Here is a 19,961-nt window from a genome sequence, read left to right as displayed (position 1 = left end):
AAAGTTTCTTTTGTTATGTAAATGTGGTGACTTTGGAAAGCCTCTTGTTACCCTAAGGATGGGGGCTGGTCATCGTGGAATCAACCCTGTAACTACAGGGTTGGAACTTTCAGACCTACCCTCCTGATCTCAGGCAGGAGAGAGGGGTTAGAGGTTGAATCCATTGCCAATGTCCAGTGATCTAATCAAGCATGTTTATGTGAGGAATCCTCCATAAAAACCCCAAAGGGCAGGGTTCAGAGAGCTTCCTGGTTGGTGAACATGTGGAGGTTTCTGGGGGGAGTGGTGCTTGGAGAGGGCATGGAAGCCCCACCCCCCTTTCCCCATATGTATCTCTTCCATTTGGCTGTTCTGAGTTATATCCTTTCATAATGAATTGTTAATCTAGTATATAAAATGTCTTCTCAGTTCTGTGAGCTGCTCTAACAAATTCATCGAACCCAAAGAAGGGGTTGTTGGGACTGCCAATCTGTAGCTGGTTGGCCAGGAGCACAGTGACAACGTGGACCTCCAGCTGGTGTCTGAAGTGGGGGGGTGACATGGCAGTCTTGTGGGACTGAGCTCTTAACCTGTGGGGTCTGATGCTATCTTCAGGCAGTGTCAGACTTGTAACACCACTGGCAACTGGCGCTAGAGAATTGCTTGGTGGTGTGGGAGAACCCAGCCCTCACGTTAGACTTGGTACCGGATCTTTAGGTTTGTCCAAGATGGAGCTGCAAATCGGTGGTGGAATCAGGATTCTGTCGCAGACCTTTGGCACCAGAACTGCATGGTGTGGTCCCTGACTGTCGGGAGGTTTGGCTGCCCAAAAGTTTCCCAGCAGAGAACCTAAACAGTGTTGGCCATCTTTGTCACTCAGCTCTGGAAGTCACAGAGGGAGTGTCCTCCTTTCTCAAACTTGGGGACAGGGAGCCCAGGGGAGAGGCCAACGTGTAGGTGCCCTTCAGGAAAGCCTGTGAGAAGTGTTGCCACATCTCTGAGGAAGTCCATCAGCTATGGACAGTAGGGTCATGAGCTATCCAGGTTGCAAAGAGACTTACTGGAGTTCAGGGGAGAAGCTGGAGGAGGCTGAAATTGTAACCGGCATCTAAGATGCACATTTCTACAGGTAACTGTAGCGAGAGTAAAGTAATTTTGATATTCCCAGGCTGTTTTTCTTGAAAGTCATTAAGCATGTTGGTTGATTAACCACTTTTTTTCCCCTTTCACAGGGCTGCTCAGTTTTTACGTAAAATGGCAGATCCACAGTCCATCCAGGAATCACAGAATCTGTCTATGTTCCTGGCCAACCACAACAAGATCACACAAGTAATTCACACTCTTGCTGCTCTGGAGGATGGGGCGCATCACTGGGGGGCTGAGGGGTGGAGAGCGGTCAGTGACACAGGTGTCTCACTCTGTGTTTCAGTCTCTGCAGCAGCAGCTTGAAGTGATTTCTGGCTATGAAGAGCTCTTAGCAGACATTGTGAATCTGTGTGTGGACTACTATGAGAACAGGATGTATTTGACGCCCAGTGAGAAACACATGCTTCTCAAAGTACGTGTGTTGAGGGTAGGCTGCCAACAGCACCAGGAGATAGGGGCAGCCCTGCTTTCATGAATAGGCTGCACTTTATGATCGTTTGGCCAACCTTTTCTCTCATGCTTGTGTGTGTGTGTGCACGCACGCGTGCATATATAGCACCCTCCACCCTTCATGCAGTTTGCCCTACAAGTCCTTGATGCATTCCCGTGAGTGTGTTCCAAGCTTGACCCCAGTGCCAGGTAGATCACATGCCCATCCCTGGAGAAGGTGCTCGTGGCTGAGGAGTCCCTGGTCAAGGGCCTTTCTCAGTATAAAGCTTGTAGCAGAGGTTATACCAGATTCTACGTGGTAAGGATGTAATTCCTAGAAATTTAGTATACTGTGTCACCATGATTATAGTAGACTTTTGTTGGTCAAGAAACATGCCATTTACCATATTCCTCATTATTATTGTTTCAAATTGGGGAGGTTTTCAATGATGTTTCTCACTGGGAAGATGAGAAGGTGGTTTTTTTTTTTTTCAAACAAAAGTTTAATAACTTTTACATGGGAGAGACCCAGGAAAACTGAGTAACTCCGAGAAGATGCTTCTGCCATTCTCTCCACTCTGCTCTCTACCTTCATGGAGGGCAGCTCTGGGGGACCCTGTTCTGGGTGTCCTGCTGACCCAAAGCCCTCCGTGCAAGTGGGCCCATCTCCAATACTTCTTCCCTGCTGGGGAGCAGCATGGAGGGATCAGAGTGAGAGGACACTGCCCAGTGGAGTGCTTTGTGGCAGTGGAAACATTTTGTTTGCACCTACCTGGTGCAAGAGCCCCCTGGTCATAAGTGCTTATGGAAATCCACATTTAGTATTGCCTTGTGCTTGATGAGAAGTGGAGCTGATGTATGCACCTGGAAGAGGACACAAGAAATGACATAAAATAGCTTCATGTGAAGGGATAGCTATTAATTTCAGAGGGACTTTTTAAAATGCTTTTTACCAAAACTAGAAATATTAAAATTATAAAAAGAAAAATCTCATTGTTAAAGGCAAATATACAATAGAGGTAGTAGATCAACTACTTACAAAGCTAGTAGCAAGGTTAAAAGACAAAAGTAGTAAAATCATCTATATTCACAATAAGTAGTTAAGGGGTGCACCAAACAGAAAGGTGTAAAATATGATGTCAGAAACATGAAGCGTTGGTGGGGAGTAAAAATGCAGGGTTATTAGAATGAGTCTGAACTTGAGATCATAACTTAAAATAATCATATGTATATATATGATCATATATAGCCATATATATGGCTATATATATATATATGGCTATATATATATATATATGGTTATATATCAACCTCATAATGATTGCAATCAAAAATTTATTTTTAAAAATTTTTAATAGATACACAAAAAAGAAACAGGAATCTAAACATAAAACTAAAGATAGTCATCAAATCACAAGGGAAGAGAGCAAAAGAAGAAGAAAGGGACAAAAAGGAACTCTAAAAAAAACCCCAGGAAACAATAAAATGGCAGATGGAAATATCTGTTGTGTTTTGGGGATTGGAAAAATTAGCATTGTTAAAATGACCATACTACCCAAGGCAATCTACAGTTTCGGTGCAACCCCTAACAAAATACCAATGGCATTTTTCACAGAACTAGAACAAATAATTCTATCATTTGTATGGAAACCAAAAAGACCCCAAATCGTCAAAACAAATCTTGAGAAAGAAGAACAAAACTGGAGGTATCACATTCCCTGATTTCAAACTATACCACAAAGCTACAGTAATCAAAACAGGAAGGTATGGCACAAAAACAGACACATAGATCAGTGGACCAGAGAGCTCAGAAATAAACCCACACTTAAATGGGCACTTAATCCATGACAAAGGAGGCAAGAACACGTGACAGGGAAAAGACAGCCTCTTCAATAAGTGGTGTTGGTAAAACTGGACGGCTACTTGCAAAAGGATCAACCTGGACTACTCTCACACCATATACAAAAATAAACTCAAAATGGGTTAAAGATTTAAATGTTAAGACCTGAAACCATAAAACTCCTAGAAGAAAACATATATTTTAGATCTGTCTCCTTAGGAAAGGGAAACAAAGGTGCAAATAAACAAATGGGACTACATCAAACTAAAAAGCCTTTGCACAGTGAAGGAAACTATCAAAATGAAAAGGTCACCTACTGAATGGAGAAGACATTTGCAAACAGTATATTCAGTAAAGCGTTAATATCCAAGATATATGAAGAACTTGTACAACTCAATATCAAAAAAATTTCAGTTTAAAAATGGGCAGAGGATCTAAATAGGCATTTTTTCCAAAGAAGACAAAGTGCTGGCGAGGATGTGGAGAAAAGGGATTCCTGGTGAACCCTGGTGGGAATGTAAATTGCTGCAGCCACTAGGAAACAGTATGCTGGTTCTTCTACAATTACCGTAGGATCCAGCAATTCCACTTCTGGATATTTATGTGAAGAAAAGAAAAAGATATATGCACACCAGTGTTCACTGCAGCAGCATTGTTAACAATAGTCAAGACACAAAAGCAACCAAAGTGTAACATTGATAGATGCATAGGAAGATTTTATATAAATAAATAAATAAGTATATATATATATATATGTGTATATATATATATATATATATACATATATATATATAATGGAATACTATTCAGCCCTAAAAAAAGAATGAAATCTTGCCATTTGTGATAACATGAATGGACCTAGAGGGTATTATGCTAAGTGAAATAAGTCAGACAGAGAAAGACAAATACCATATGATTTCACTTATATGTGGAATCTAAAAAACAAAACAAATGAACAAACATAAAATAGAAACAGACTCATAGATACAGAGAACAAACAGGAGGTTCCTAGCGGGGTTATTGGGGGTGGTGGTGAATGAAATAGGTGAGATTAAGAGTTATAGACTTCCAGCTACAAAATAAATGAGTCACTAGGATGAAATGTACTCCATTGGAAATATAGTCATTAATATTGTAATATCTTTGCATGGTGACAGATGGTAACTAGACTTATCGTAGTGATCATTTTTTAATGTGTAGAAATATCAAATCACTATGTTGTGTTCCTGGAACTAACATAGTGTTGTAGGTCAACTATACTTAAATTTTTTAAAAAAGTGCTTTTTGAAAGAAGAATGAATTGTCATTTCTAAGTTATGAACTGTAGCAGTATAAGTGTTTATGGGTAATTAAACTTGCAGGTCTGAGCTTTATATGCAATTTTGTGATTTGCAGGTCATGGGGTTTGGTCTGTACTTGATGGATGGGAGTGTCAGCAACATTTATAAACTAGATGCCAAGAAAAGAATAAACTTATCCAAAATCGACAAGTACTTCAAGGTGAGTTACAGTTTCTAGGTAAACCTTTTTATTGAAGTGTATGCAGTTTGAGCTTTAGGAGGTCAACCTCTGTGGCTTTGTTCTGTGCTGGGAAATGCAGCGGTGGCAGGTGGGTGGGTAAGTGGAGGTAGACTGTCTCCTACCCTGTACCGGATTTGCCTGCGTTTGAACCTTGTCTAACAGAATGGTGCCACGTGTACTCTTTTGTGTCTGGCTGTCCCCATTCACTTTGTTTGTCAGATCATCCCTGTGGGAGCCTGCAGCTGTAGTTTTTACATTTTCATTGTGGTGTAGCACTGCATTTTATGACTAAACTGCAATTTATTTATCCATTCTGTCGTGATGAACGTGAGATTGTTTCTGGATTTTGGCTTGTCCGAACAGTGCTGCTCTGATTCGTGCACATCTATGCACATTTCTGTTGGATGAATACCCCGTAGTGGATTGGGTATTCATCCAATAGAATGAACATTTTCAGTGTAGTAGATACAGCCTCACAACTCTCCCACATGGCTGTGCTGACTTGCATCACCACCAGCGGTGATTCTACATCATGGCCATCACTTGGCTCTGTCATTTTTTGGGGAGGAGGGAGGCTTCCTGAAGGGTGTGTATGTATGTCCTTGTGATTTTATTGGCTACTGTTTCCTTGTGGTTTACTTGATGTTCCCCTGATGGCTTTTCACGATATTATTAGTTGTTTTTTTTTTTTTTTTTTTGCGGTACGCGGGCCTCTCGCTGTTGTGGCCTCTCCCCGTTGCGGAGCACAGGCTCCGGACGCGCAGGCTCAGCGGCCATGGCTTATGGGCCCAGCCGCTCCGTGGCATGTGGGATCTTCCTGGACCGGGGCACGAACCCGTGTCCCCTGCATCGGCAGGCGGACTCTCAACCACTGCGCCACCAGGGGAGCCCGATATTATTAGTCTTTTGTGTGTTCTCTTTGTGAAGTGTCCTTTCAAGTCTCTCATTCTTTTTTTCCCCTGTTGATTTGTAGTTATTTATGTATTCTGGGTATGTGTCCTTTGTCAGTTACACATGTTCTAAAATACATGCATTTCCCCTATGTGGCTCTTTTTTTTTCACTTTCTTGAAGAGTCTTTGGTGAACTGAGGTTCTTAATTTTAATGTGGTCCAATATATCCATCTTTGATGTCCACTTTAAGAAATCTTTGATAAAGCAGGCTCTCGAGAAGTTTCTTTTGTGATACCTTCTAGAAGCATCACCATTTCTTTTCCATCTAGATCTATAATGCCCCTGGAAGTGGCCATGTGTATGCTGTGAGGTAGGGGCTTGACATTTTTGGATTTTTTTTTCCTGTTATAGATATCCAGTTGACTCTGTCCAATTATTGCAAAGACCGTTTCCCCTCCATTGCTCTGAGGAGTCACCTGTGTCATAAAGCAGGTGTCTGTATGTGTGTGACTCTGCCTTAAGTCCTCTGCTGTGCCCCACTGGTGTGCACCTGTGCTCCAGGGCCATGCTGCCTTTAGTTGCTGTAGGTTTCCAGCAGGTCTACTTACCAGTCTTCAAGTTATGTTCTTCACAATTGTCTTGAGTATTGTCCCTCCATCTCTTGAAATACGTTTTAGAATTGACTTGCTGATTTATACATACACACAGAAAACCCATAAACCATTTTTCCTCTTGGAATATTGTTTGGGATTCCGTTGAATCTATAGATCAATTTAGGGAGAATTGATATTTTTAAAATACTGTGTCTTCCAATATACATGAACCTAATGTATTTCTGTATTCCCTTAGAATTTTAAAAATGTCTCTAGAATTCTTGGTATTGTTTTTGTCTAGAAGTCTTGCACATATTTTGTTAGATTTAATAATATATACTTTTTATTTATTTTTCGACGCTATTGTAATTTTTTTCTCTTTCGATTTTTGTTTTCTAATAGTTCCTAGTATACAGGAACTGGGAAACAGTTGATTTTTTTTTTTTAATGACCATGGATCTAGCAACAAGGTAGGTTAATTTTAATATTTGAATTGGTTTTATGAGAGTTGGTTTTTAACTTTTATTTGGTTCTTCTTAAAGTGAACGTAGCAGTTGTTTACAACTTTTTTGCAGTAAGTGATTTGCAGAGATAGCATTCAACCCACAGTAATTATTAGCATTATTCATTCTTCTTGCGATTGTATTTGGTGACTAAACATATTTAATGACCCTGGGTTTTTTTTTTTTTATTCTTTGAATACAGCAGCTCCAGGTGGTTCCACTGTTCGGGGACATGCAAATAGAACTGGCAAGATATATCAAGACCAGCGCCCACTATGAGGAAAATAAATCTCGGTAGGCAGAGCGAGCTGTCCAGTTAGAGCATTCTGCAGTGTTCTCACTGTGCTTCCTAACACTCCACTTACCTCTCCAGAGATGCCACCTTTGACATTTTCAACCACGTGGAACCGAATGTGTGATATGGTAGCCTTTTCCATGAGTGGATGTTTACATTTAAATTCATTTACAAATGCAATTTATTTCCTTAGTGGGACAACCACATTTCAAATATTTAATAGTTAGGGTCTACTGTTTTGGTCAGTACAGATATAGAACTTTTCCATCATCCCAAAGAGTTTTGTTAGTGCTGGCCACAAGTACGGAAGTATAACCAAATGCTCTGGGTGCTTATAAAAGCTTAACAGCAGCCTGCTGGGGAGCGGCTGGATATTCACGTGTAACTTACAGAGTATACAGAGCTATCACCCAAGGGCCCAACCAGGCCAGACCCAAGGTCTCTGTGGTTGAGAATGGTCTTTACAGTTTTAAAGAGTTTTTTTAAGATGATGCCTCTATGGCTGGTGTGTGACAGAGACCGTGTAGCCCCCAAATCCTAAAGCATTTGCTTTCTGGACCTGTCCTGAGAAAGATGGCCAATCCCTGTCATAAAGCATCTGCAGCTCACAGTTAGAAATGATAATAAATACACAGTACTTTTTATTGTAGCTTCCACATAGGAAGTTTCATAGGATGCTTTAGTTGACTTTTGCCAAACATGTGGTCTCCATTCAGCCATGGTTTTGAAAAATACAGTTGCACCTCAATCTGGCTACTCAAAGGTAAGCAGTCTTTTTCTGTGAAGACCAAATTGTAGACACGTTAGGCCTTTCTGGCCACGTGTGTCACATACTCTTTTTTGTTGTTGTTGCTTTTGTTTTTTTTTGTTTTTTTTTTGCGGTACACGGGCCTCTCACCGCTGCGGCCTCTCCCGTTGCGGAGCACGGGCTCCGGACGCGCAGGCTCAGCGGCCATGGCTCACGGGCCCAGCCGCTCCGCGGCATGTGGGATCCTCCCGGACTGGGGTACGAACCCGTGTCCCCTGCATCGACAGGCGGACTCTCAACCACTGCGCCACCAGGGAAGCCTGTTGTTGTTGTTTTTTAAACGACTCTTTAAAACTGTAAAATCCATTTTGTATGGCTCTATGGCCATGCAAAAGGTGGTCGCATTGGGCCCACGTTGTATGTAGTTTGCCAGCCTCTGTGCCAGCTTGTTTCCTAACACGTCTGCCATTAAATCTGATATGTGATCACCTTCCTGTAAATTACATTCACTAATCTCTCTTCACTTCAGCATCCACTTGAGCTCTGATTTGGAGGGAGTGCTGATTTCCATGGTAGAAATGGAAATGCCTGAGTTTAAGTTAACAATGCACAACTCACCTCCTATCCTAACAAACACAGTCAGATCCAGATCATACGTAATTGTAAAACCAGTAAGAGGATCAGGGAACAAGGAGTTTTGCATACTTTCTTTATTTTTAATATGATCTGTTGTAAGTCGATGGCCATTATTACCAGTTAGATGTTGTGTTTCACAGCCACCCAGGCAGGTACCTGAGCGTGCAGCAATCAGCTCTAAGAGCTCAGCCCAGTGGCGTAGCACCTTTGGCCACAGGGGGTGGGCACAGAGTGGGCAGATGTTGGCATCGGGCTCTGGGCTCCTTGCCTCTCCTGAGGTGGACATGCTGTCTGGGGCCTGCAGGGGAGGCCAGTGTGTTTAAGGTGGACCCTGGCAGAGGGCCTGGGCCTTGTGTGCTGACTGCACACTCAGGGAGCTGCTTTTGCACATGCCGTCATCACATAATCCTGTAGCAAAATCAGAAAGTTAAAAAGTGGTGCTGCTTGAGATAGTGTACTGATCACCTTGAAGACTGGTAATCTGAATCCTTTCCTTCTAGCAAAGGGGACCAACTTGTTAAAACATGGTGTGAGTTGGTGCTGAGTGCGAGGGAACCGAGGGAACCGCTCTGAGCCCAAAGCAAGGCCCATGCTTTCTGCCCAAGAAGTCCAGCAGATTTAATTCTTGATACACATTTTTCCACCACATGGACTGTATCCGTTTGCAGCTGAAATGGTGTGTTGTGCACATAGTTAGCTCTAGCAACACTGTCTAATTCCCAAGTCCTGTCAGTTTCAACTCTCTCATTAAGGATAACTTTTGTCCCTGAGCCCTTGGCTGACTTGTTTTGTACTACAGCTATGTTTTCCTATGTGAGTAATAAGGAAATATTAGTTCCTGCCTACTCTGCAGTAATCTGTCAAGGGGCCCTGCAAGGGTGTTGCAGCGTCCTGAATTCAGCAACACCTCTCAGCTTTGTGGAAAGTAGTTTGCCGATTAAGGAGAAATTACGCTTCCTTTTCCAGAATACAGACATGAGAAAGTAGGACGCAGCCCTGACACGGGGCGACGAGGCAGGCCTGGCTCTGTTTCCGTGCGGAGAATTCCACGTTTCCTCTGCATCTCTACCTCTTGGCTGCAGCGGGGCTCCCGGGGTGGTGGGTGGGTCTGCTGAGCATGTGCCCTCAGCCAGTCGCCTGTCAGGTAACGCGTGCTTCCCCTTTGCCACCAGATGGACGTGCACGTCCTCCAGCAGCAGCCCGCAGTACAACATCTGCGAGCAGATGGTACAGATCCGGGAGGACCACATGCGCTTCATCTCGGAGCTGGCGCGCTACAGCAACAGCGAGGTGAGTGGCCTCTGCCTGCAAAGCACACCCGGGGACACGGGGTCTGGTGTGGCCCTTCTATTCTCTGCACCCAAATGCTACCACTGATGGCTTTGAGAAACATAGTTGGGCACCGCGTGCTTAAAAAGCACTGATGATCACGGATGAGGCAGGCAAATATAATGGAGTTTGTTTGGATCTGTTCAGCTGTACAAAAAAGCATCTTCTGTTTTCAGAAAAACGTTAACACGGGGCTGAGGCCTGAGGTGAGACCATGAATTAAGTGCATTTCCTAGTGTAGTTCCATGGTTCCAAGCTGCTAGGAGAGGGGTGGGGAGAGTGGAGGACGTCAGGAACAGAAGGGGTGGTTCTGACCTGCGCCCCTTTCGTGTCTAGAGGGAGAAAGTGCAGGAGCCTCCGAGTCGGTGGGCAGATGCGTCGAGTGCCCAGAGGAGACCTGGACTTGGGTGTTGGAGGAAGTGGGGTCTCTTCGGCCGTGGGCCTTGTTAATTCCTTCCAGCTTTGCAGCTGGGCTGTCTGTGTCCTTGCTTGGGCCGGTCACGTTCCCCACACCTGCCCCAAGCCTGGCTCCACGCCAGTGCTGCTCGCGCGTGGGGTGGGTGGGACAGGGGTCTGAGCAAGGGGGAGCAGCGGCTGGAGTGTCGTTTCTCACATCTTAGTCGACCGGGCACCGAGGTCAGGGTCAGAGTGGTGGTCAGTGGTGTGGGCGCTGCAGATGGTCTAGAGGGACCCGGGGACTTGGGGCCACGTACACAGGTCTGGTTTTTGAGATCGCGGTACCTCGGGGTTCTCAGGAGGCCCATTACATTTGGGGGCCACAATCTGCTGGTCCTGCTCATTGCAGGACAACGAGCGCTCCATCCCTCACCCCCCAGCACTTGTCATCGTGTAACCAAAATGACTGAAAGACAGCCCAAAGGCTTGGGGCACGTCGCCTCCTTGCAGACCCCAGGTGGTCACCCCTCTGCGGAGGCCAGGGCAGCCCGAAGAGTAGAGGTGGGGGCCAGTCCCCAGGACTTCATGATTTAGTTGTAAACTGAGTTCATGAGACGTTCTCAAACAACACAGGGAGCTGGTTTCTACCTTTCCAGGTAGGAGCACTTGACAGCGTGCGTGGTTCCTGTGTGCCATCTGGTGTCTGCTGTCCTGCCTTTATAATCAGATGATGGTTGTTTTTTCTTTTAAAAGGGCGTATGTGTGTGTGTGTGTTTTTTTTTTTTTAAAGAAAATATTGGGGGTAGGAGTTTATTAATTAATTAATTTATTGTTGCTGTGTTGGGTCTTCATTTCTGTGCGAGGGCTTTCTCTAGTTGCAGCGAGCAGGGGCCACTCTTCATCGCGGTGCGCGGGCCTCTCACTATCGCAGCCTCTCTTGTTGCGGAGCACAGGCTCCAGACGCACAGGCTCAGTAGTTGTGGCTCATGGGCCCAGTTGCTCCACGGCATGTGGGATCTTCCCAGACCAGGGCTCGAACCCGTGCTCCCTGCATTAGCAGGCAGATTCTCAACCACTGTGCCACCAGGGAAGCCCATAGATGATGGTATTAATAAGAGAAAAGAGATCCACCTTTGAAAGCTTTGCACAGTTTATTTTTAAACAGATTTATGAAGACATAATCCACATACCAGACAATTCTCTGATTTAAATTATACAGTTCAAAGGTTTTTAGTCCATTTCTGAACATTTTTATCATCTCCCAGAGCAACTCTGCACCCATAGCAATCACTCCCCATTCCCCTTCCTTCTGGCGCGTGGCAATCTACTTTCTATCTATGGATTTGCCTACCGGACATTTTACATAAATGGAATCATAATATGTGCTCCTTGGTGACTGGCTTTTTTCCTTTGACATAGTATTTTCAAGATTCATCCATGTTATAGCATGTATCAATAATTTTATGGCTTATTTATAATATTTATAATAATTTTATGGCCGAATAACACTCCACTGCTTGGACACCCACATTTTGTTAGTTTGTTCATCTGCTGTTGACTGATGGACAGTGGGTTACAAATAACGCTACTGTGAACATCCACGTCCAAGTGTTGTGTGGACATAAGGTTTCATTTCTCTTGGGTAGCTATCTAGGAATGGAATTGCTCAGTCATACGGCACCTCTGTGTTGAACATTTTGAGGAACTGCCAGGCTGTTTTCAAGGCGGTTGCACTATGTTACACCCACCAGCAGTCTGTGAGTGTCTGATGTCCCCACATCCTTCTCAGCACTTGCTGTCTGTTTTTTTTGATTCTGGCCATCCTAGTGAATGCGAAGTGGTATCTGGTTGTGGTTTGGGTTTGCATTTCCTTAATGACTAATGAAACTGAGTATCTTTTCATATGCTCATTGGTCAATTTTTAAAAATGTCTCTTGAAGTCATTTGCCCATTTTTAAGTTGGGTTATTTACCTTTTTGTTTCACTGTAGAGTTGTGTGAGTTCTTATATTCTGTCCCTTATCTGTTCTGTGATTTTCAAATATTTTCTCCTGTGTCTTTTTGCTGTTTTGATGGTATCCTTTGAAGCGCAATTTTTTGTGATGTGGTCCAATTTTATCTATTTTTTCTTTGGTTGTTTGTGCTTTGGGTCATAATGAAGAAACCATTACCTAACCCAAGTCACAAAGATTTACCCCTTGTTTTCTTCTAAGAGATTTGTAGTTTTAGCTCTTATATTTAGATCTATGATCCATTTTAAGTTACTTTTTTTTTTTTTTTTTTGCGGTGCGCGGGCCTCTTGTTGTTGTGGCCTCTCCCGTTGCGGAGCACAGGCTCCGGACGCACAGGCTCAGCGGCCATAGCTCACGGGCCCAGCCGCTCCGCAGCATGTGGGATCTTCCGGGACCGGGGCACGAACCCACGTCCCCCGCATCAGCAGGTGGACTCTCAACCACTGCGCTACCAGAGAAGCCCTTCAGATTTATTTTGCAGTTAATTTTGTCCTTAGGTTTCTTCCTCTAGGGATGTTACATCAAATCGTTATTTTTCAAAGTCACTGAAATGGTTTGTTTTGTGTTGGTCTCAGCCTACAGATAGTGATGCCTGGACCTGTACTCCTCTTGGCAGTCCCCACAGACACCCCACCTCCAGCCCACACCAGAACCAGTGTTGTGGCTGGACTGGCCCTTGTGGTCCTCACGATTGCAACATACCCTCCGCAGTGACCATCAGGGAACTTTGAGAAAAACTAGTTTGATTACTCACATGTCCTAGAGGGTACACAGCACACCCAGAGCCCCAAAGCGAGGTCATAGGTAGAGAGGGAGGGAGCACAGACCTGGGGCTCTGCCTTTGTCAGGGCTGAGGGTGGGGTGCCTAGGGTTTCACGGGTTCACTGTTGGTGAATTTAAAACATAAGAGCAGGGATGAAGGTGTGGGAGGGGAAAAGCCCAGTTGGCAGTTATCTAGGTCACCATGGGCTTTCTACAAGGGAAACTTCATGGGTGGACTGACTCTTTATCTACTTGGGTAGCTGGCAATATGTTTATTCAAGATGGATGTCTTTGAAATGGATGCCTTGGCAACCAAAATCTTAATGTTAGGCACTTAACACTACATGGTTCCTCTGTGTGGTCACGATGCCAATTCAGTCCTACACAGTTCAGTTCATTTTGCGTTTGAGTTTGGGGGATTGCTTTTTCCCCCTAATTTAATTTTATATCATAATGTATAAACTGTTTATGTGGTTCTAAAGTCAGATCTATCAGAGGAGGTATGTTCAGAGAAGTCTGCCTTCCTCTCTACCCTCTGCTTTCCTGGCCTGTAGATAAACATTCTTAAATCTAAGTTTTCATTATTTGATATAAGCACATACACATGTGAGCACGTTTTCCTTTATCAGCTAAGTTAGAAACACGCTGTGCGCATGTTTCAGGAAGGACCGGGCCTGCAGACCCCTCCAGCGCAGGCTGTGGCGGCCTTTCTCTGTGTTTTGAGCTACGTGTGCCCATCATGCGGGCTCTGCAGTTGCTCTGCCTTTTGATGCACTGAAGAGTCTTGTGCTCATATCATTTTCTACTTTGTGAGTGTACATTTGGGGTAGGCTTCTAGATTGGGTTTCATAGGTGGTTTCCTGGACGTTTGTGACTTCTTGATGCTCTGTCTTCTCTAGGTGGTCACAGGCTCGGGCCGCCAGGAGGCTCAGAAGACGGATGCTGAGTACCGGAAGCTCTTCGACCTGGCGCTGCAGGGCTTGCAGCTGCTGTCCCAGTGGAGTGCTCACGTGATGGAAGTGGTGGGCGCTCTCACTTTTATTTGGAAATGCACCCCCTAGGTGGTTAGAAGTGCTTTGCTTCCCAAACTTGACTAAATTATATTTTTTCTGCATTAACTTTGGTCTTTGGATTGAGAACAAATTGGCTTTTTATCTTTGGCACTAGAAATAAGAGTATGTATTAATTTAAATGTTTCTAAGATGGCTCAATGTACATTTCATTTACATATATTACAAATAAAGCGCCTTATCTTTTAAAACATATTGATAGAATTAAATTTGTATTGTTATGATGAGTTTTAATTCTCACTTTTTTTAAACAGCGCTCTCTGTGTACGTCTAGCCATCAGTTTCTTTTGTTTAGGATTAGTTAAGTGGTTTCTGATGCATAGAAAGATTTGGATACCCATAAGTCACAGAGGAGTTTCCCTTTTGTTGTTTATTTCGCTCAGATAAGGATTATTTTATTTGGATGGGTACCTGATTGTTTGAAAGGCTGATTCTTTTAGAAATGGTGATGAAACGCTTATAGTCTTAGATATTCCACATAAAATATCCAGGCCTTTCTACCTGGCGTATGTCTTAAGTTTCTGATGTATTACTTGAACCTGAAGTCACATTGCCAGAATATTGTGCAGTTTTATGGAGATGGACTATGTGTGCGCGTGTGTGGCGTCCGTGTGTGTGTGTGTGCACGTGTAGTGTGCCCATGTGTGCATGTATAGTATGCATGTGTGTGCGAGCACACGTGCCGCTGTGTGACTTTCAGACTCGGTGAACAATAGAAGGCTGACCTTTGGTAGCTTTGGTGATGGTCCGTGCGTCAGACCAGCAGTTAAGCATTTCGCGTTCAGTGTGCTGTCTTCCCTCTTTTTGACCACACCAGTATTCATGGAAACTTGTGCACCCAACGGACAAGTACTCCAACAAGGACTGCCCTGACAACGCCGAGGAGTACGAGCGTGCCACCCGCTACAACTACACCAGCGAGGAGAAGTTCGCCCTGGTGGAGGTGTGCTGTGTCTGCTTTCTCTTCCTTCTTTGACTCTGGCCTGAAACTGTCTTCCCTTTACAAAGCGAAGGCAAAAACATGAATGAACTGCTTATTTGATGTCATTGTATCTGTGTAGGGCGGCCCTTTGCATCTGTCACAGTTGTCAAAACAGAGAGTAACATAGGTTGTGGGTTCCCGGTCTCTGCGTGGACACTCCCCTGGGGCATCAGGGTATGTTCTGAGTGAGAGCCTGGGAGGTGCAGCAGCTTCTTATTGCCACACACCAGAGGAGTGAGCCAGGACCTGGGTGTCTGAGGGAGAAGAGCCCCTTTCACAGCTGTGTGGTCCCCAGCTCTGCACTGTCATTAGGACCCTTTGGATGAATAGTTCTTTTTTTTTTTTTTTTTTAATCTTTTTTCCTTCTTTGCGGTACGCGGGTCCCCCACCGCCGTGGCCTCTCCCGCTGCGGAGCACAGGCTCCGGACGCGCAGGCTCATGGCTCACGGGCCCAGCCGCTCCGCGGCAAGTGGGATCCTCCCGGACCGGGGCACGAACCCACGCCCCCTGCACCGGCAGGCGGACTCTCAGCCACTGCGCCACCAGGGAAGCCCGGATGAGTAGTTCTTAATTGCTCTGCCATCCAGTGTTTGGATGTAGATTTTGTAGCTGTACGTTTCCTGCCTTATTTAAGGAATCTTTGCATACCCCAAGGTCATGAAGATAGTCTCCTACGTTGTCTTCTGGATGTCTTATTCTGCTTTCACATTTGGATCTGAAATGCCCCCACCAACCCCGCCAACTGCTCTTCTTGCTGCCTCTGTTGTGAGTCAGGTGACCACACCTGGGCAGGTGTGTTTCTGCTCAAGTTCTAATCCATTGGTCCGTTTGTCTATAACACCCCCTCTGTGTTAATTACAATAGTTAATCGTGTGTCTGGTAAAGCAGGTCTTTCTGTCTTCAAGAGTTCCTTAGCTATTCTGGCCCTTTGTATTTTCATAAACATTTTAGAATCATCTTTCCACGTCCCAGTGGAACCTGTCAGAATTTTTAATGAGGATTTGAATAAACCTATAGATCATTTTAGGAAGAATTGACACATTTATAAAATTAAGTCTTTTATGAATCTGGTATGTCCGTCCATTTGTTAAGATTCTCTAAGATCTCTTTTCATCTGTAAAACTTTTGCACATCTTTTGTGGGCTTTATTTCTAGCTGTTTGATATTTGATGGTGTATTTTAATTTTTTTCTAAATGTCTATCACTGATGTTTAAAATCAAAATTATTTTTTGTATTTTCCTTGTATCTACCAACTTGTCTAAACTCACTTATTAATTGTAATAAATTACCCATATATTCTTTTGGATTTTCGACTTATATAATCATATCATCTGGAAATGATGACAGTTTTATTTCTCCCCCTTCTATTTTTTTTTTTTTTTAATCACACTGGGTAGGATCCCTACTCATTAAATAGAAGGAGGCTCCAGGCATCTTTGTCTTGTTTCTCATCTCAAAGGGAAAGCTTTCAACATCTCACCATATGATATATTTGCTATAGGTTCCTTATAGCCACCCTTCCTCAGATCAGAAAAGTGGCCTTCTATTCCTTGTTTGCTAAGACATTTTATCATGGATTTTATATTAGTTTTATAAAACACTTCTGCATCCGTTGAGATAGTTTTATGACTTTTTTATTTCATTAATGTGGTAGATTTACACTGATAGGATTTTTTGGATCCGGTTTGATGTTAAGCTAGCCTTGCATTCCTGGTTTAAACTCAACTTGATCATGATATAATTACCCTCTTTATATACTGCTGGCTATAAGTTGTTAATATTTTGATTTGGATTTTTGCATCAAGGCTCATGAGTAAGAGTGGCTTTTGATAATACTTTTTTCTTTCAGTGTTTCATTTTAGAATACTTTTAGATTTACAGAAAAATTGCAAAGGTAGTACAGTGAATTCCCATATATCCCACACCCATTTTCACTTATTACTAACATCTTACATTAGTATTGTTACATTTTTAATAAGCTAGTATCAATATATTATTATTAGCTAAAGCCCTTGCTTTATTCATATTTCCTCACTTTTCTATAACATTCTTCCTCTGATCCAGGATCCTACATCACATATAGTCACCATGTGTCCTTTGGCTCTTCTAGGTCACGACAGTATCTCAGACTTTCCTTGTTTGTGATGACCTTGACGTTTTTGCGGAGTGCTAGTCAGGTGTTTTGAGAATGTCCCTCCATTGGAACTTATCTGATGTTTTTTTCCGGATTGGACTGGGGTTGTAGCTTTTGCGAAGGAGGACCATAGTGCTGTTTTCATCACCTCACATCAGAGGTCCATGCTGTCACTGTGGTTCATCAGTGCAGCTGTGCCCTTGGTCACCTGGCTGAGGTTACCCACACAGGCCCTCGCCCCCTTTCATGGGGAGGAAGTCACTGTGCTTAGCCCACACCTGAGGAGTGGGTAACATTCCTTGTTTTTATAACCTTCCACTCTAGTTTTTGGATGCTGGCTTTGTAAAATGGCTCACGGCACTTCCTTCTTTTCTGTTGTCTGTAGTGGTTTGTGTGAGATGTTACTTTTTTCCTTAAATGTTTTCTAGCCTTTATTGGTGAAGCTTTTCCTTGATGGGATGGTTTTTGAAACTTCCAGTGTCTTTGCTGTACGTAGGGGTATTCAGATCTTCTGTTTCTGCTTGCATCAGTTTTGGTAGGTTGTATTTTCAAAGGTTTTCTAAGAATCTTTCTAAATTTTCTAATTGTTGACACAGTTTTTTATAGTAAGTTCTCATCTTATTGGTAACAGCTCTTTCCCCCTCATACCGTACAGTTCACCCATTTAAAGTGTAAAATCCAGTGCTTCGGGGGTACCTATTCACAGAATTACGCAATCACAATCAAATTTGGAACATTTTTGTCGCCTCAAAAAGGAACCCAGTAGTAGTCACCCCCCACCCCCATTCTCCCCTTTCTTCATCCCGCGGCAGCTACCCGTCTACCGTCTGACTCTGTAGATTTGCTTATTCTGGGCATTTCGTACAACACGTGGCGGTGATTGGCTTCGTTCCCTTAACGTAATATTTCCAAGGTTCACACGCGTGTCAGTATTTCGTTCTTTTCATTGCCAAGTCATATGCCATTGTCTGTATGTATCACATTTTATTTCTCCATATTAGCTGATGGATACTTGGGTTGTTTTCGTTTTTCACTTTGGAGTAATGCTGCCGTGACCTTTTGTGTATAGAGTTTTGTGTGGACTTGTTTTCGTTCCTTCTGGTGATACACCTAGGAGTAGACTTGCTGGGTCATACGGTACCTCTGTGTTTCACCTTTTGAGAAGCTGCCAGATGGTTTGCAAAGTGATGGCACCGCGTCACATTCCTACCAGCAGCGCCGGAGGGTCCCACTGTCTCTAACTCCTTGCCAACCCCTGATATCTGTCCTTTGATCCCAGCTATCCTACTAGAGAGGAAGTACTATCTCATTCCGGTGTTGATTTGCATTTTTATAAGAACTAATGCCGTTGAGCATATGTTCCGCGCTTATTGATAGTTCGTATATCTTTGGAGAAATGTCTGTTCGGATCCTTTGCCCATGTTTTAATTGAACTCGTTGTCTTTTTATTATTGCGCTCTCTGTATATTCTAGATACCAGTTCTTATCAGACCTGGGATCTGCAGTATTTTCTCCCATTAACTTTTTACTTTCTTCATGGGGTCTTTTGAAGCATAAAAGTCTTTAATTTTGATAAAGTTCAGTTTTTCAATTTTTCCTTTGGTTACTTGTGCTTTTGGTGTCATATCATAAGAAGTCACTGCCTAACCCAAGTCACAAAGATTTATTCCTATGTTTTGCCTCATATATTTGAGGTGTGATCCACTTTGAGTTAATTTTGTTATGGTGTGAGGTAAGGTGTTCTGCCGGGAGTGCCCGAGACCACCCTCAGGCTAGATTTGCTAGAGGGACTCACAGGACTAAGTAGCTGTTCTATTCAAGGTTATGATTTATTACAGCAAAAGGACACAGATTAAAATCAGCAAAGGGAGAAGACACCTGGGTGAAGTCCAGGAGAAACCAGGTGCAAATTCCAGTGTCCCCCTCCTATTGGAGCTGCAGGGGATGTGCTTAATTCTCCTGGCAGTGATGGGTGATAACAGATGCAAAGTGTTGCCAACCAGGGAAGCTCACCTGAGCCTTGGTGTCCAGGAATTTTATTGAGGGTCAGTAATGTCGGCAGGTAGCACATGCACGATTGACCTCAGCTACTCAGACTCCAGATCCAGAGCAAAAACAGCTGTTTGCTATAAATCACATTGTTAGCATAAAATATCTGGTGAAACTGCTATTGCAGTGGCCCAAAGCCTCAGACACACAGACATTCTTCAGGCTGAGTTTCCAGTGGCTCAGAGTCAGTTCCTAGGAGCCAACCAAGGGCCAGACCTTTCCTGGGAATGTGCAGGGTTTGGTCATCCCAGGCTTGCTGAGATGACCCTTTCCTACACAGGAGTCCAGCTTCATTCTTTTGCATGTGGATATTCAGTTGTACCAATACTATTTGTTGAAAAGATAATATTAACCCATTGAATTATTTTCACACCCTTCTTGAAAATCAATTGACTATGAATGTGAGGGTTTATTTCTGGACTCTTAATTCTATTCCACTGATCTGTATGTTTATCCTATTCCAGTATAGTCTCATAATCTCTTAATATTTGTAAATCCTGTGGTATTGTCCCCTCTTTATTTGTAATGCTTGTAATTCATGCCTTATCTGTTTTGTTTTTCTTGATCAGTCTTGCTGAACATTTGTTTGTTTGTTTATAAAACAGCTTTATCTTAGTTGATCACCCTCTATTATATGCTTGTTTC

The 19,961-nt window shown here is 43.4% G+C and overlaps 1 protein-coding gene across 3 annotated transcripts in view; it reads left to right on the top strand.

Moving 5' to 3' along the window:
* CYFIP1 (cytoplasmic FMR1 interacting protein 1) overlaps nucleotides 1-19,961 on the top strand; it is a 95,777-nt gene that overhangs the window by 35,311 nt on the left and 40,505 nt on the right. For all 3 annotated transcript variants that reach the window (XM_082630804.1, XM_082630806.1, XM_082630805.1), the window contains exons 7-13: nucleotides 1,212-1,308; nucleotides 1,409-1,537; nucleotides 4,790-4,894; nucleotides 7,106-7,197; nucleotides 9,755-9,872; nucleotides 13,980-14,102; nucleotides 14,968-15,093. In XM_082630804.1, the coding sequence (XP_082486930.1) occupies nucleotides 1,212-1,308; nucleotides 1,409-1,537; nucleotides 4,790-4,894; nucleotides 7,106-7,197; nucleotides 9,755-9,872; nucleotides 13,980-14,102; nucleotides 14,968-15,093 (790 nt within the window). The remainder of the gene's footprint in view (nucleotides 1-1,211; nucleotides 1,309-1,408; nucleotides 1,538-4,789; nucleotides 4,895-7,105; nucleotides 7,198-9,754; nucleotides 9,873-13,979; nucleotides 14,103-14,967; nucleotides 15,094-19,961) is intronic.

The sequence above is a fragment of the Mesoplodon mirus genome, assembly GCF_964341445.2.
Source record: "Mesoplodon mirus genome assembly, chromosome: 8".
In the NCBI taxonomy this organism is placed as follows: domain Eukaryota; kingdom Metazoa; phylum Chordata; class Mammalia; order Artiodactyla; family Ziphiidae; genus Mesoplodon; species Mesoplodon mirus.
This window is presented reverse-complemented; position numbering and strand designations above follow the sequence as displayed.